Source organism: Protopterus annectens, chromosome 8.part0, assembly GCF_019279795.1.
Source record: "Protopterus annectens isolate FY-2018-M chromosome 8.part0, PAN1.0, whole genome shotgun sequence".
NCBI classification, from domain to species: Eukaryota; Metazoa; Chordata; order Ceratodontiformes; family Protopteridae; genus Protopterus; species Protopterus annectens.
This window is the reverse complement of record NC_056741.1, coordinates 1270104069-1270118776: the sequence shown is the minus strand read 5'-3', so window position 1 is coordinate 1270118776 and position 14708 is coordinate 1270104069. Positions and strand designations below refer to the sequence as shown.

The 14708-nt window shown below is 37.9% G+C and overlaps 1 protein-coding gene across 3 annotated transcripts in view; it reads left to right on the top strand.

The window, feature by feature from the left end:
- GRIK5 (glutamate ionotropic receptor kainate type subunit 5) overlaps positions 1-14708 on the top strand; it is a 3838183-nt gene that overhangs the window by 3581040 nt on the left and 242435 nt on the right. For all 3 annotated transcript variants that reach the window (XM_044080789.1, XM_044080790.1, XM_044080791.1), the window contains one exon: positions 12741-12854. In XM_044080789.1, the coding sequence (XP_043936724.1) occupies positions 12741-12854 (114 nt within the window). The remainder of the gene's footprint in view (positions 1-12740; positions 12855-14708) is intronic.

Below are 14708 nucleotides of genomic sequence, written 5' to 3'. Positions count from 1 at the left end.
TTTGTTTGTTTCTGCATTGGGCTATTTGTCTGGCTATTCAATAACTGGAGACTTCAGTGGATGCTTTCCTGCTATTGTGATTATATGCATATATAAACTCTTAAACATATATACATAGATAAACTCATAAACATGTACCCACGCTATAGTGCCAAATACATATCTTAACCTTACTTTGTTCTTATCATAAGACTTTTACTTTTGTCAGTCATCAGAACGTCATCCTCACCTTATCAAGTAATCACCATCTGCTACTACATACCGTTTTTAATTCAATTATAGACTGCTGAACTAAGCATTAGCAGAGCAGCACCCATGCCAAAAGAGTGCATGTACACTGACCAGTAAACAAAAATATACTAAATGATCATTATGGAAAAATTAAAACAAATATAATTTTATCATATTATAGTCTTTTATACGTAACTAATGTCACTACACCTATACAGTAAAAACATTTACTGTAATCAAACATTTCCTGATGAGATCTGCCATAATGATGTGGTTTTGTTTTTCATCTATTGTTTCTTTTAACTACAAGGTAAACCTGTCTCTACCTTGAGGCAGTTTTTGGCCTTTCTTTTCTATTAGTCCTTGGGTTTACTAATTGCTCTTTTATTGGTGGATTACACATAAAAACTATTTGTAAACTTGTAATCAGTAGCTCATTAGATTTATACTCTTAGCAATATCTAAATTGACTTATGTGGGCCTTCCTTGTTTTAGATATAAGCAGTGTCTGAATGACTTCTTTGTAAAGAAATAAATATTTCTTTAGATAAAGAAACCAAGGTTTGGTCATGTTATCAGCTGGCTGTGCCAAGATTCTTGAACTGCATAACCAAATCAGTGCTGGTTTTGGAGTGTGTGTGTGTGTGTGTGTGTGTGTGTGTGTGTGTGTGTGTGTGTGTGTGTGTGTGTGTGTGTGTGAGAAGCCATGCTCTGACTGCACAAACTCAACTAGTTTATGACCCCAGTCAGACAGAAAAAAAGCCAGACCCACAACCACACTGGTATGTAGTCGTTTCCTGGACCAGAAATTTGAAACTTAAAATATAATTTATATGGTAGGGTACAAAGCATTCAAATCATTTAGTATTCTGGAAAGTGCATTCTGACATAAGGAAAATTCTATTTTGGGGGTAGCTGCCATTTAAGCCCCCCCCCCCCCGCAAAAAAAAACAAAGCACTAGGAAATTATAAAAATACGCCTTCCTTATCCCTGTAGCTTATAGCATTTAAGGTTATGGCTGCCAATTTGCTTCATTATAAACACTTTCCCTTCTAGGTTGCAATTATCTAGACAATATGATGAAAGTAGCATCCATGGAGAAATATGGGCCAGTTCCAGGGGAGGTCCAGCAAGTCTAAAAATGTTGTAAAATTAAAATGTTACCATTTAGCATTACTTTTATAGGGCCATAGCTGAATCCTAAGCTAACAGTTCCAGGGATCATTTTTAAATGTGACCAAACTTCCCAAATGCACCCGACAAGTTTTGATATCCTAGGATTATTTTAAAGGATATGTATAAGTTTAGGTATAGGTGATCAAGCATTTTCAGGCTACCTGTTTTTAAAAGAGACATATATGCCAGACCAGGGGTAAATTTCCAATCCGTCATCCACTGGTCCAAGTTATGCTTGAATTGAGGAAGGGAAGAACTCTTCTTAACATGGATAATAAGCCTGGTTCAGAGAAAGGGTAGTTTCTGAGACATATACCTGTCCCTCCAGCATATCCTACATATGTTGCGGATGAGGTTGAGGTCCCTAGATCAGGTAATTCTGATGCTATTTGTAGAGGTAAACTTTCCTTTTCTAACTAAATGAGTTAGGACAGGTGACTAAATGTACAGACCTGTTGAACTGAACCCAGGACAACTGCTTGGAAGACAGCTATGCTCACCACTATACCGCCAACGTTTCTGATGTAGGATACTGGTTAAATGTAAGAAAAGGCTCAATGAATGTTTGTATATGAACTCAAATAAAACACCCTCAAACAAACTGTGATTATTTCAAGAACATTACAGTGTTGTGGATTGTGCCTCTTCTTCTGTGCCATATGGCATTAGCTTTTTTGTAAGAGAGGCTAAAATACTTTACTGGTATCTAGGTTAGGCTGAATGACTTTTATGTGGTTTGAAGACTCTGTCTGACATGGTCTGAGAAATTAAGAAATGCAGAAAATATTTATTTATTTAATTGTCGTTTGTTAACCAGGTTAGTCCATCTGAGCCAGTGGCACATTTTCAGTGGAGACCTGAGGAGAAAAGCTTCAATTTACAATATAATGCAACACAATTTGTGAGACATTACAAAAAAAAAAAAAAAAATGGTCTGCATTACAGGAAGTCATTAAAAAAATGATGCACATTACAGGAAGTTCAAATTTTGGACAAACTAGAATGAAAAGTATGTTACAGGCTTAAAAAAACATGTTCTATAGTAACCACAGGTAGCACTACAAATGAGTGCACACAGTTGAGGTTACACATTAGGAATAGGTTGGTATTGTGTAGGAAGATGTATGCATGTGAGAGATAAATATATTTGGCATAGCTGCTGTCTTCTGTGTGCCAGAAATTATTGTACGAAGTGGATTGAGAGTCATAAGATTCAGAAAGGAGTCAGTGAAGACAGCTTAGACAGCAAAGAGTTATGAGTGGAGGGAGTGAGGGATTAATTAGGATCTTGGCAATGGCAGCTGCTGGCATTTAGAGGAAATTTTTGAGTTTGGATTTAAAGAGATTTGTGCCAGTAGTGGTTTGGATGTTAGGAGGCAGCTTTTTCCAAGGCTGGGATACACTGCTTTTGTAAAGATGTTTGCCGGTATTTTTGTTAGGTTTGTAGATGTCATGTAGGAACTGGTCTGAGCTGCGGAGAGTGTGAAAGGAGGTGTAGAGGGATATTAGGGAGGAGAGAGAGGGACAGGCTAAGGTAAGAAAGGTAAGGCATGTATGAGTTGCAACTGGCAGAGAAGCAGGTGTTGGGGAAAATCCAGTCAGTGAAGTTGTTTTGAAGCAAGGCAGTGGTGTGATTTCTAAGGTTGGTTATTGGCAGATTTTAACACTGTAATCGGTTTGACAGAGTTTAGCTAGAAGGATGGATTGAAGAATAGGGATAGGAGCGGCGTATAGTAGACAGGGAAGGAGGAAAGGCTGAGCTACAGTTTGCTTGGAGTTGTGGGCTACGTATTTTTTATGCCTGTAAAGTAAGCCGAGTTTCTGATTTGTCTTTTTGATACAGTGCTGTTTATGGGTATCAAATTTCAATTGGTCATCAATTTTAATGCCAAGGAGCTTTGTATGTGGGCAAGTTCAAACAATGGTGTTATCAAGAGAAGAAATGGTGAAGGTGGTTTAAAGATGGGAGAGGGATTTGGGAAGAAAGAATAGCAGCTTGGTTTTCTTGGGGTTAAGTATCAGTTGGTTGTCAGTTAACCATGTTTCCATGAACAGAAAGGTATTTTGAGTAAAAAGGTGGAGTTTAGAAATGTTGTTAGAACAGGAGATGAGTGGAGTCACCTGCATATTGAATCAGGTGGAGGTTGTATAGGAAGTGTGAAGTTGGTTGGTAAAGATATTAAAGAGTAGCAGGCCAATAATGGAGCCTTAAGGTACCCCAGTATGAATGTGTAAGAAAGGGGAGCAGGTGAAGTGCCATCTTACCAATTGTTGTCTTTGTGAGATAGCTAGAGAACCATGAAATGGTAGTGGAGATAGGTTGCAAACAGTTAGCTTGGCAAGAAGTTTAGAATGAAAGACAGTATCAAAAGCTTTTGAGAGGTCAAGAAAGAGGCAAGAAGCAAATTAAAAAGACCATGCCACACTGACACTAGAAGTATAGCTTTCACTGGTTTACCATGCTTCAGCAAAGAACACATGTTTACATGTGGCTCAACAGGGGCAGCAGGGTATGATTTTTTTTAATTGATGTTGCTCTACTCATGGTTTATTCTAGTTCTGCATATCCCTGCTCTGACTATATCCCCTTCCTTACTTTAAAATACTACCAATTTACCATCTGTGTATTGTAAAAGATGTCTGTCCTGCTATAACAGCCATTCATCTGTGTTCACTATTGTCTACAGTATCTGCAGCGGGGATGGTCAATGGTGTGTAACTCTAGGTATCTTGCAAGGATATAGGAGTTAAGTTATTTATTTAACCTCTCTGCTGGCTGTCATGTGTTTAAAGTGGCATCTAATGTGTTGGAACATTTTAACATTCAAACTTCACCCTCATCCTTCCTGCCATAGGAAAAATGGATTATAGCGGCAACCAAGACCTGAAAAGTTTCTTATCATATAACCAAACCAGAATCATGAGAGTTGTAAATCAACAGTGTGTCACTACAATACTGGGCCAGGCCTATCCATGTAATTTATTTATTTATTATTTATTTATTTTACATTTGTTAACCGGGCTAGTCTAACTGGATATATTTCCATTTTCAGTAGAGGCCCGGGGAGAAAAGCTCCGGCAATTATAGAAATTACAACATTAAAAATTTAAAATTTTAAATTTAAAGAATTAAAAGTAGAAATTGACAGAAAAAGGTTTTAATAAAAATACAACAAGGACTTGTGCTTAGAGATAGAAAGTATGCTGTACAACCAGTATTAATAAGATAGAAAAAGAAGTTAGTTAATTAAGAGTAATTAATCTACTAGAGAGAGTTTATTGGCATATAAATTTGGGAGTATCAGTTAGTCTATCTTACTAGGAATTAGAATGTAACAAAAGTATTAAGAGTGTTAGTAATTTATGTGAGAAAAGTAGGAATTCGAAATTTAGGGAGCTATACTTGGTAGAGGGAAATGGTTAGTCAGGCTTGCTACAGGGGCATAAGCAGTGTGTTTGGAGGTGTTTTTTGAGGTTATGTTTAAAGAGAGGCAAGGAAGAAAGTAATGTTAGTTCGTTGGGCAGTAGGTTCCAGTGTTTTCCCACTGTGTTACAAAAAAGAGAGTCTCCGGCCAGGTTATTAGACTTGCCTATGCAAGCAAGCAGTTTCTTAGAGGAGCGCAAGGAATTTAGATTTTTGTAAGGCTGAATGAGATTGGAAAGAATAGGAGTACTGTTGGGTTGGTAGAAAATCTTGTGGGCAATGGTGAGCTGGGGTAGTATCAGTTGGTTTTGAAGTTCAAGCCAGCCTAGTTGCCTTAGATTCAGACAGTGGTGAGTTCTAAAGGTGTTGCCAGTGGCAAATCTGGCAATGAAATTATAGGAATTTGCTAGCTTGGTAATATTATTTTTCTTTAGGTTAGTATATATGGGTGAAGCATACAGAAGTGAAGAGATTAAGTGTGAGTGAGCAATTGTGGTTCTGGCTATAGGAGTTAGGAAAGGTTTGATCTTGTATAAGGAGCCTATTTTTCTGTTGGCAGTTTTAATAGTATTATTTATGTGGCAATCAAAAGTCAGGTTATTGTCAATAGTTATTCCTAGCAGTTTAGTGGTTGTGTCAGGGAGTATAATAGTACCATTATTGGAAATAACAGAGAAGTTTATGTGGGCGGATTTGTTTGTGGGTGTAAAGAGAAGGAGCTTAGTTTTTTTAGCATTGAGAAGAAGGCATCTATTTGTAAACCATGTTTCTACTATGTTAAATACTTTCTGGGTTAGAGAATGTAGTTCTGAGGGGGAGTTTGCTGTGCATACTAGCGTAGAATCATCTGCGTATTGTATGCAGGTGGCTTGGGGGATTGCTGTGTGGAGTTCATTGATAAATAGTGAAAAGAGAAGTGGTCCTAGAATAGAGCCTTGAGGGACTCCGAGGGTAACTGGCTGAAGGGATGATATGTTGTTTTGCCAGAGAACTGCTTGTTGCCTATTGCTCAGATAAGACCTAAACCATTTAATAGTCTGACGGTCAAAGGAGAGGGACTTTAGAATGTTGATGAGAAGGGCATGGTTGACCATGTCAAAAGCTTTTGAGAGGTCGATAAAGAGAGCAGATGAGAGGTTATTGTTGTTGCAGTTTCTATTGATGGTATCTATAAAAGATAGGGCAGTTGTGGTACTGTGTGATGGCCTAAAGCCATGTTGACAGTTAGCTAGAATGTTGTGTTGAGATAAATGATGTAGTAGTTGTTGGTGCATGCATTTTTCCATTATTTTGGCTAAAGGAGATAATAGAGCTATAGGTCTGTAATTAGAGTAATCATTTGAATTCCCACCTTTATGTAGGGGAATAATATGGGAGATTTTCCAAATGTCTGGAATGATTCCTTCTGTAAAGGTTCTGTTGATGAGGATGGATACAGGGTATGCAATTACCTTAGCTGCTTTTTGCAAGTATTCTGATGGTATTTGGTCAGCAGAAGGTGTGCAGGGCTTAAGTTTCTGGATGAGTTTACAGATGAGAGTAGTCGCTATAGGTTGCAGTTTAAATGTTGGTAGTGGAGGTAATGTTGTGGCGTGAAGGCTTGAGTTGTCTGTGATTAGCTGACTGGCTAGTGTTTGATTGGTCTCTGTGAAGAAAGTATTAAATGTATTGGCTGTTTGTAGGGGGGTATTAGGATCAGCCTCAAGAGGGGAAGGTATATGAGAGTGTCCAGGGGACAGGAGTTTGTTTATGCTAGACCAAAATTTTTTGGGATTGTTTTGATGGTTTTGTTGCAGTTTACAGTAATAGTTCTTTTTATCTGTAAGTATTGCCTTTTTTGTATTATTTCTTAGTTGCCTAAAATTTTGTTGATCAGAGATAGTTTTGTTAGCCCTCCATTTAGCCCAATAATTGTTCCTTAGTAGAATTTTTTGCCTGGTTTCTTTGGAAAGCCAGGGGGCTGGTTTGGATTTAATTCGGATCGACCGTTTAGGTGCATGTTTATCAAGAATGGATAAAAAAGTAGAGTTTAGATATTTTATAGCCTCTTCAAGTGGTAGAGTTTTTAAAGGGTACCAGTTACAGGCACTAAGTTCATTTTGGAATGATTCTGGGCTAAAGTGTTTATTGGACCGCGCAATCCTAAAAGTGGGGGGTTTAGGCAGGTCATGTTTTTGTCTTATGATGTAGGTCAACATATGATCACTTAAATCATCTGGGAGAGTGCCTACCTTATAAGCTTGCTCCTGTCTATTTATTAGTATCCAGTCTAAGGTAGTCTCTTTTTTGTTTGGTTTATTAATTCTGGTCGTGGAGGTGATAGTTTGATTAAAGCCATGCAGGTTAATGTGAGAAGTGGGTTATCTGTATTGACTTTTTTCCAGTCAGTATTAAAATCACCTAGTATTACTGTTTCTTAGGGGTAAGTTGAGGATGCCCAGTTTAATATAGCTTCAATTGTGCTGATATTATTACCGGGAGGTAGGTAGATACAGATGAGGTATAAAGCTTTGTTAGGGTTGATTTGAAGTTTGGTGACTAGGACTTAGGCATTACTATCCTGAGGAGGGTTATATGGGAGTGTGGAGATGTGAAATCCATCTTTAAATATAACTGCTAAGCCCCCTCCCTTACATTTTATTCGGTCTTCTCTAATGATATTGTAGCCTTGGGGGATAATTTTGTTGTCTTTGGTCCCTGGTTTCAACCAAGTCTGTCAGGCAAAGGATATCAAAGGAGTGAATATCTAGAAGAGCATGGAGATGAGCTACTTTATTGTTAAGGCTACGGATGTTTAGATGTCCTATTAGGAGTGAGTTGGGGAGTTTAGGCTGGGCTGTTAGGGTAGTAGTATTGTCAGGGCCAGGGTTTGGGTGGATGTCACCATCTAGTAAGGAGAGATTGAGAGGTTTTGTTGCTGCATTGTATTTTAGGTAAAGTAAATATTTCTCTCTTTTTATAGTATGATTATTATATTTAGAGTGGGAGACTCTGTGGAATTTGGGTAGTAGATAGCTGGGAATGGAAGTGATATTAGTGTGATTGCAAGTGAATATGGATGTGTGAATTGCTGTTTGTTTTAGAGAGCAGTTGAAATGGTAATATTGCAGTTTTTTAAAAAAAGTTAGGAGGTAGGTGGAGGTAAGGATAGTAGGAAGTATAGCTAGGAATATTAATTTGGTTAAGGTAGTCAAAGCCATTTTCACTGAGATTGAGATTAGGAAGTGTTAAATGGGAAGGGTTAAAATTTGTGAGTAGTAGAAGTAAGTAGTGGAAGTAGATAAGGAGGGTGTAGAGAGGAGGGAGTTAGTTCCTGTTAAGCCGTAGAGGAGGGCTAAGGTAATGTAGTCAAAGTAGTGGTGTATTGTAATAGGGAATGAGTAAAGGTGTGTCTAATTAGTTTAAATGGAGGTATGTGTGATTGGGTGGAAGTTGAGGAGGGAGTGGCTAAGTAAGTATAAGTGTAGGACCACTGGTGGTGGGTGAGATTTGGGGGGTAGGGTAGAGGAGCGGAGTGAGCCCGTAGGGTGAACGGAGCGGGTAGAAACAAGGAAGAAGACAGCAGGACAGAGAGAGGAAACAATCAGTCAGGATAAAGGTAAGTACGGAGGGAGCTAGGTAGGAAGATTAAAGTGACTGTAGGTGTATGCATGAGGGAACAGACAAGTATCGAGAGCTGGCTGGAGGGTAGGACCGATAGTAAGTAGCGAAAGAGGAGAGGTGTTATATTGAAATGTTATAGTAAGTTGGAAGGAGAGATGGAAGGGAGGTAGTAGTTGGTGAATACTGCCACCTAGTGGTCAATCTCTGTAGTAATGGGGAGAGGAAGCATTAAAACAATGAAATAGATGAGCAGGCAGTCCAGATATAAGTAACCATGGTTGTATTATTTGATCTACACTTCCATTATACTTTTTCTTTCCAATGTTTTAGAGACGGTACTTATACAGATTATTTTGATTCATAGATTGTTAATAGGCTAATGACCCTGGGGGGCCTTTCTAAGCCTAGCCAACTTTTCCTGAAAGAATAATTATGTCCTGTAATTGAGGGTCAGGCATTTATAAGCTATCTCTGCCCAAAAGGGACATGGGTGCCAGACCCGGTGTAAATTTCCTATTCCCCACCCTTGGTCTTTGTTGTGCTTAAACTGGGTAATAGACAACCTTAGTTTCATATGGCTAGAAAGCCTGTTTCATAGGAGGCGCAGTCTCTGAAACACATATCTGTCTCTCCAGCATGTTTTGTTTAAGTCACAGACAAAATTCAGGTTGCTAGCCCTTGTCTTTCTGGTATTCTTTGACTTGCTAATATGCAGGAGTTTCATAAGCTTGGGATTTGCAGATGCCTTGTAATCCAGGCATGGATCATCCTCAGCATTCTATAGGAAACTGAGAAGAGGGAAAGGGCTTTAAGGCACTCTGCATAAGGCAGGTTTGTTACTCCTTGTATTCTTTTTGTCAGGAACTTCTACAGTCACTCTAGTTGCTGTATATGCCTGGTCGGGTACTTACCAAAGGGAGCATTGTACTCTATGATTAGTCTGATAAAGGCAGAGCACAGTGGGATAATGATCTCTTTGGAAATAGATGTCATGCACTTACTTATAAGTTGCACAACATAAAAGGATTCAATTACCACTGTGGCCATATGGTGGTCAAACGTAAGACTACTGTCTATGTGTGTACCCAGATCGCTGACCACTGGGTCGACTCCTAGGGACATATTAATTATTTGTATTAATTAGCCAGGATGGTTGACTTTGCAAAGAGAACAATTATGCATTTCTTAGCATTGAGTTTAAGACCATGGCTTAGGCACCATTTGTTAGTGAGAGATAGACCCTCTTGAAGAATGCTAGTATCTGCAGGGTATTGCTGATAACCTCTAGCTAGCAATCATCTTCAAACTTAGTCAGCCTTAAACCTTCAGCATTTTGTTCCATTTCAGAGAAATAGATGCCAAAAATGAGCAGGCCCAGTACCAAGCCCTGGGGGGTTCTGTTGTGACTGGCCTCTTGGTGTAGTGGCCTCACCGGTTTTGAACTCCTGGGTCCTATCAATGATCCAGTTGGCTAACCAATGGGTGATAAAAGGGTTTATACTTAAATTAGTAAGTTTGTCTATAATGCCTGAGCAGGGTATTGTATCAAAAGCCTTGGCCAGGTCAAGGTCAGCTGCCAAATGGAAGGAACTATTTGGCTGTTCCAATAATTCTAGGTATTTGACCTCATAACTGTACAAAATGTGATTTAATGTAAGTGATTGCATTTAGCATTAATCCCACAGAGTATTACAGACCATTATTCATAACTAACCATAGACTGCTAACTGTATAACTTCATTGTGACCTTTCTGCTATGGCATGGCTAGGTACTGACAACAGATGTATCCTCCATTTTCTCAACAGAGCATCTGTTTTTAAAGGAATACTTCAGAGAGTCTTAAATGCTTTAATATGGCTTACAAGTATTGCAATTCGCCAGTTTACATCAGGTTCAGCCTGACAGCCATGCTGTCTTTCTTAGATTTTTCCATTAATACTTGTGTCAGAGATTTAAGAAGCCAAATAAATGTGACATATAAAATCCAGCATTGTCTAAGCACTAAATGCATTATTTATTACAGTATGCTATTACATAAACAATCATAAACATCGAAGCTCTTTAGCTTATGCTTTCTAGAATGGAGTTTAAAGCTTTATACCATGTTGGATCTTCTGTGTTGAAATTTCTTTACTGGTCTTTACCTTGCTAACATCAGTTTCAACTGACATCAGGATAGTATGTTTACAAGTTACAGTATGTCTAGTGCTACAGCTAAACCTGTTCCTTGCTCACAAGTACATGACCTCCCCTCATTAAACCATTTCTAGAAATGAATAAAGTAAGATAAAATGAAATAAAAATAAATAAAAATAAGGGTACTGCTTGGCGAACTCATTATACTAAGTGCGTTCATTTCTCCAGGAGCAGGAATGTTTTACAGTCAGTTATAAATCATCTCGCTTTACCATGCAGCGCTCCGTTTCAAAAGCATGAGATCTTTAAAAATAACAGTTTGGTATTTTGGTATATGATGCCCGATTTTAGAGAAAGACTTTGCTAAACTGTAATTCTACATTATTGAAAAAATTGTTTTTGGAAAGCATTTTAAAGGTAGAGAAATGTATATGTCTCTCTGCTCTCCCTCACTGTTTATTTAGCAGGTACAACAGCTTGCCATACAAGGTGCCTTAATGAATCAGGATTGACAAGAACCCTCTCATGTCAGTTTATTGTCTTCCCAAATCAAATTATCCTTTTCAAGAAACTCTGTATTTATGCATATGTGTGTAGACACACACACACACACACACACACACACACACACACACACACACACACACACACACACACACACACACACACACACACACACACACAGCATATACCTTATCTGGTATTATCTTATCTGGATAATATTTTTCTGTTTTTATATGTCCCAGTTGTTAGTAAACTCTAATACATGAAAAAAGACTCTCACAGCACTTTCTGTTGGTTTACCCTTTTTTTGTATTTAAATGTTAACTGTCATATTTCAGTTGTTCAGCAGATTTTCTTCTAATACTACCTGTAGTGTGTGTGTGTGTGTGTGTGTGTGTGTGTGTGTGTGTGGGTGTGTGAACAGCTTGAACAAATATGTATATGACGAACTAAAGTTTAGCGTTTATGAATACAGTACAAAGATTTTAAATTCAGCTTTGCAACACTTCATAGAAAAGTGTCTTGCTTAGTTGTAAATTTGAGTTTATTCTTCTTCTTCCCAACTGTAGAACAGCTTTGACTGCTCTCCACAATGCATGCAGAGCCACACCTTGTTTTAAAGATTTATTTAAGCTTTTAGTTTTATTTATCAGAGAAGCGCAGCAGAAGACAATAAGCCTATTTGCAAGCATGCCATGGGAGAATTACAGACATCAAATGATTTAACATAATAGAAAAATAACCAAAGAACAATTGTAGCTAAAGTAAGCAGTATATTATAGAACAAGACAAGAAAACAGGGATTGCATTACAGATCAAGCACAAGAAATATAAATACATCAGTTGCGGCTGAATAGGTAAATTGCAAAATAAGACATTCACTTACTCAGCCTTATGTATGAATTCTGTCACTCTGCAAGGTCTGATTACTGCTTACTTGTTGTATTGCCTTGGCTTTGAAGTTACTGGTGATTGTCAAACCCTCTATAATCAATCAAGATCTCAATGTACATTCTACTGTATGATGACCTTAATATCATACTGCTAAAGGGCTTGTTTCTGTCCTTGTTAACTTATCCAGTCATAAAATAAATTGAACTTCTGAAGTATACACTGTGTCCTTGTTTCTTACAGTATGTCAGTATGTTGTTATTAATTGCTTTGCTCTGTATGCATTCTGTTATTTAATCAGTGTGTGTGTGTGTGTGTGTGTGTGTGTGTGTGTGTGTGTGTGTGTGTGTGTATGAACAAACATGCACGAACATGTGCTCTTTGGTATCAGGACAGCATACCATGAGGCTAAATAATACACATCATTGACATGTCATCTTAGTGTAAAATTCAGAGTTCCTGAATCACATTTACAGGATCCAGCATTGCATGAAAATTTCTGGCTATTGTCTGTATGAAAAATGCATGTTGTTCTTGTGGGTTTTCAATGGGCTAACCAGATTCCTCCAAAAGCCCTCCAAGACTGCTTTAAGTTGTCCATGCAGTACACCTGTACAAGCTAGTAGTTATAGCTACAAGAGTTCCAGCTCAGTCCAATTATGCATGTAATGAATGAATGAATCAGTCAATACATAAATATATGTTGTTGAGTTAAACATATATGAACATGGTTTTGACTAACTGATGTCTTCTCTGTGCTGAATTGTTTACAGAAAGCTGACATGGCAGTGGCAGGATTTACCATAACTGCGGAACGAGAGAAAGTGATTGACTTTTCAAAGCCATTCATGACCCTTGGAATAAGTATTCTGTATCGAGTACAGATGGTAAGTGAATAGCTCATCCATTTCATGACCACATAGAAACACCTCAGTGCAAATATTACTATCAATATTACATGTGATTTACTGTGCTGTAAGACTGCTTACAAGCCATAGTACAACCATGCTAAGTAGCAGCCTACCAAGGTTTCAACCAATCCTGTTCCTTTAGTTTCCAACTTCTAGCCTTAACCTCTCTTTAGAACTACTAGAAATTATTTTGCCTGTGCTCTGAAACTTCTCACTCCAGTCCTACCCTTCTGTGAGAACAAAGTACTTCTCTACCTTTCAGCTTGCCCTCTGACCTCAAATTCTGTCTCTCTTATATTTATTGAATTTATATTCTGTTTTTTGTCCATACCAATTATGCCCTAGCCTTGCTGTGTTACCTCATAGGGTATACCCTAGCACATGTCTTCTAATTGCAGTCTCTACCTTGTCCCTACAATAAGATGCCATGGGCTGTAACCCACCCTTTCTTCAACAGTTTATAAGCACTTTCTGCAGTCTTTTTTGAAATCACTTAGGCTTCTGTCTAATACTTGTGCTTTGATTTCACACAGCTTTTGCCCATATCTTGGGCTGTTAATTCACTGCCATACTTCTCAACTTCTTAGTGCAAGAAATCTGGACAAAGCCTAAAGTAACAGAGGGACAAAGGACATATTTTAAATATTGCTCTTATAAACTTAGAAAATTGATAGAATAACAGAATGTGTGTTAGCATGCATTTTTCTGAAGGATATGAAGTCTGAAACTCAAATGTATGTCATTATTTAGTGACTTTAATTTTCAATGATTTGCTAGAAAAACACAATGTCTAAGATGAGCAGACCAAAAATATGAGGCAAAAATCTGGACATTCTGCAAAAATCTGGACAACTAAGAGGTATGTTCACTGCCTCCACCAAAACCATTCTCTGTAATCATATGAGCTGCTTTGTCTAAACTAAATGGATTGACAGTCAAATAAAATTAAGAGATAGTCTTAGTCATGCAATCTTGCACATTTCTTCACTTTTTCAGCAAAATGTATTGCCCACTAAATGAAAGGTATTACATTTGTGTTATGTTTACTTATAACTGCCATGATATCTTTCTGTTTGGTTTGCAACACAGCTGCTTCACTCATATCCTCTTATGCTCCGAGTAATGACTCTCAGATACCTATATGGCTTGGATCCTTGATATCAGCACACATTTTATGTCTCCGCCTATGCTGCATGAACCCCCCCCATCAGCTTCAGTTGGGTGGGACATGATGAGTACTTAAAAGTAGCATACATTTCTGGTCATCTGTTCAACTAGGAGTATGTCTTTGATCATCCGTTATCATTAGGGTTAGGGGTTGGCATAATGGTTGAGGTGTTTACCTCACAAACACAATGTACAGGGTTTAATTCATCCCTTAGAAGGAAAATTTGTTAGGATTAAAATGGCCTGTAAGAGCAGCCAACCTAGTACTTATTTATGAATTGAGAGTCTGGTCTAGTTTATCTATCTCTCTTGGCTTAATCCATTGGCCATGAGCATATCTTTCAAATTTCAACAGCCTTGCAAAAGGTTCTAGCCTCTTGTACAGGATACAAAAGCAGTCTCATTCCCTTCAGGCTTTTTTAATTTCAGAATCAAAACATGAATCTCTACCAAGTGAGTGAAACAATTCATCTTCACTCTTAATGAGATGCCGATCACACACAGACACACAGAATGCTTTTTCTACTTCTGTCAGTTGACTTGGATTTTCTTTATATTTATTCTTCATTTTCCAGAATAAGTACAGATTTTTAAGATAGTTTCTGTTGTTTTTGTTTTTAACTTTGTTGTGTACATATTAGACTTTGTAATTGCATTGATGTT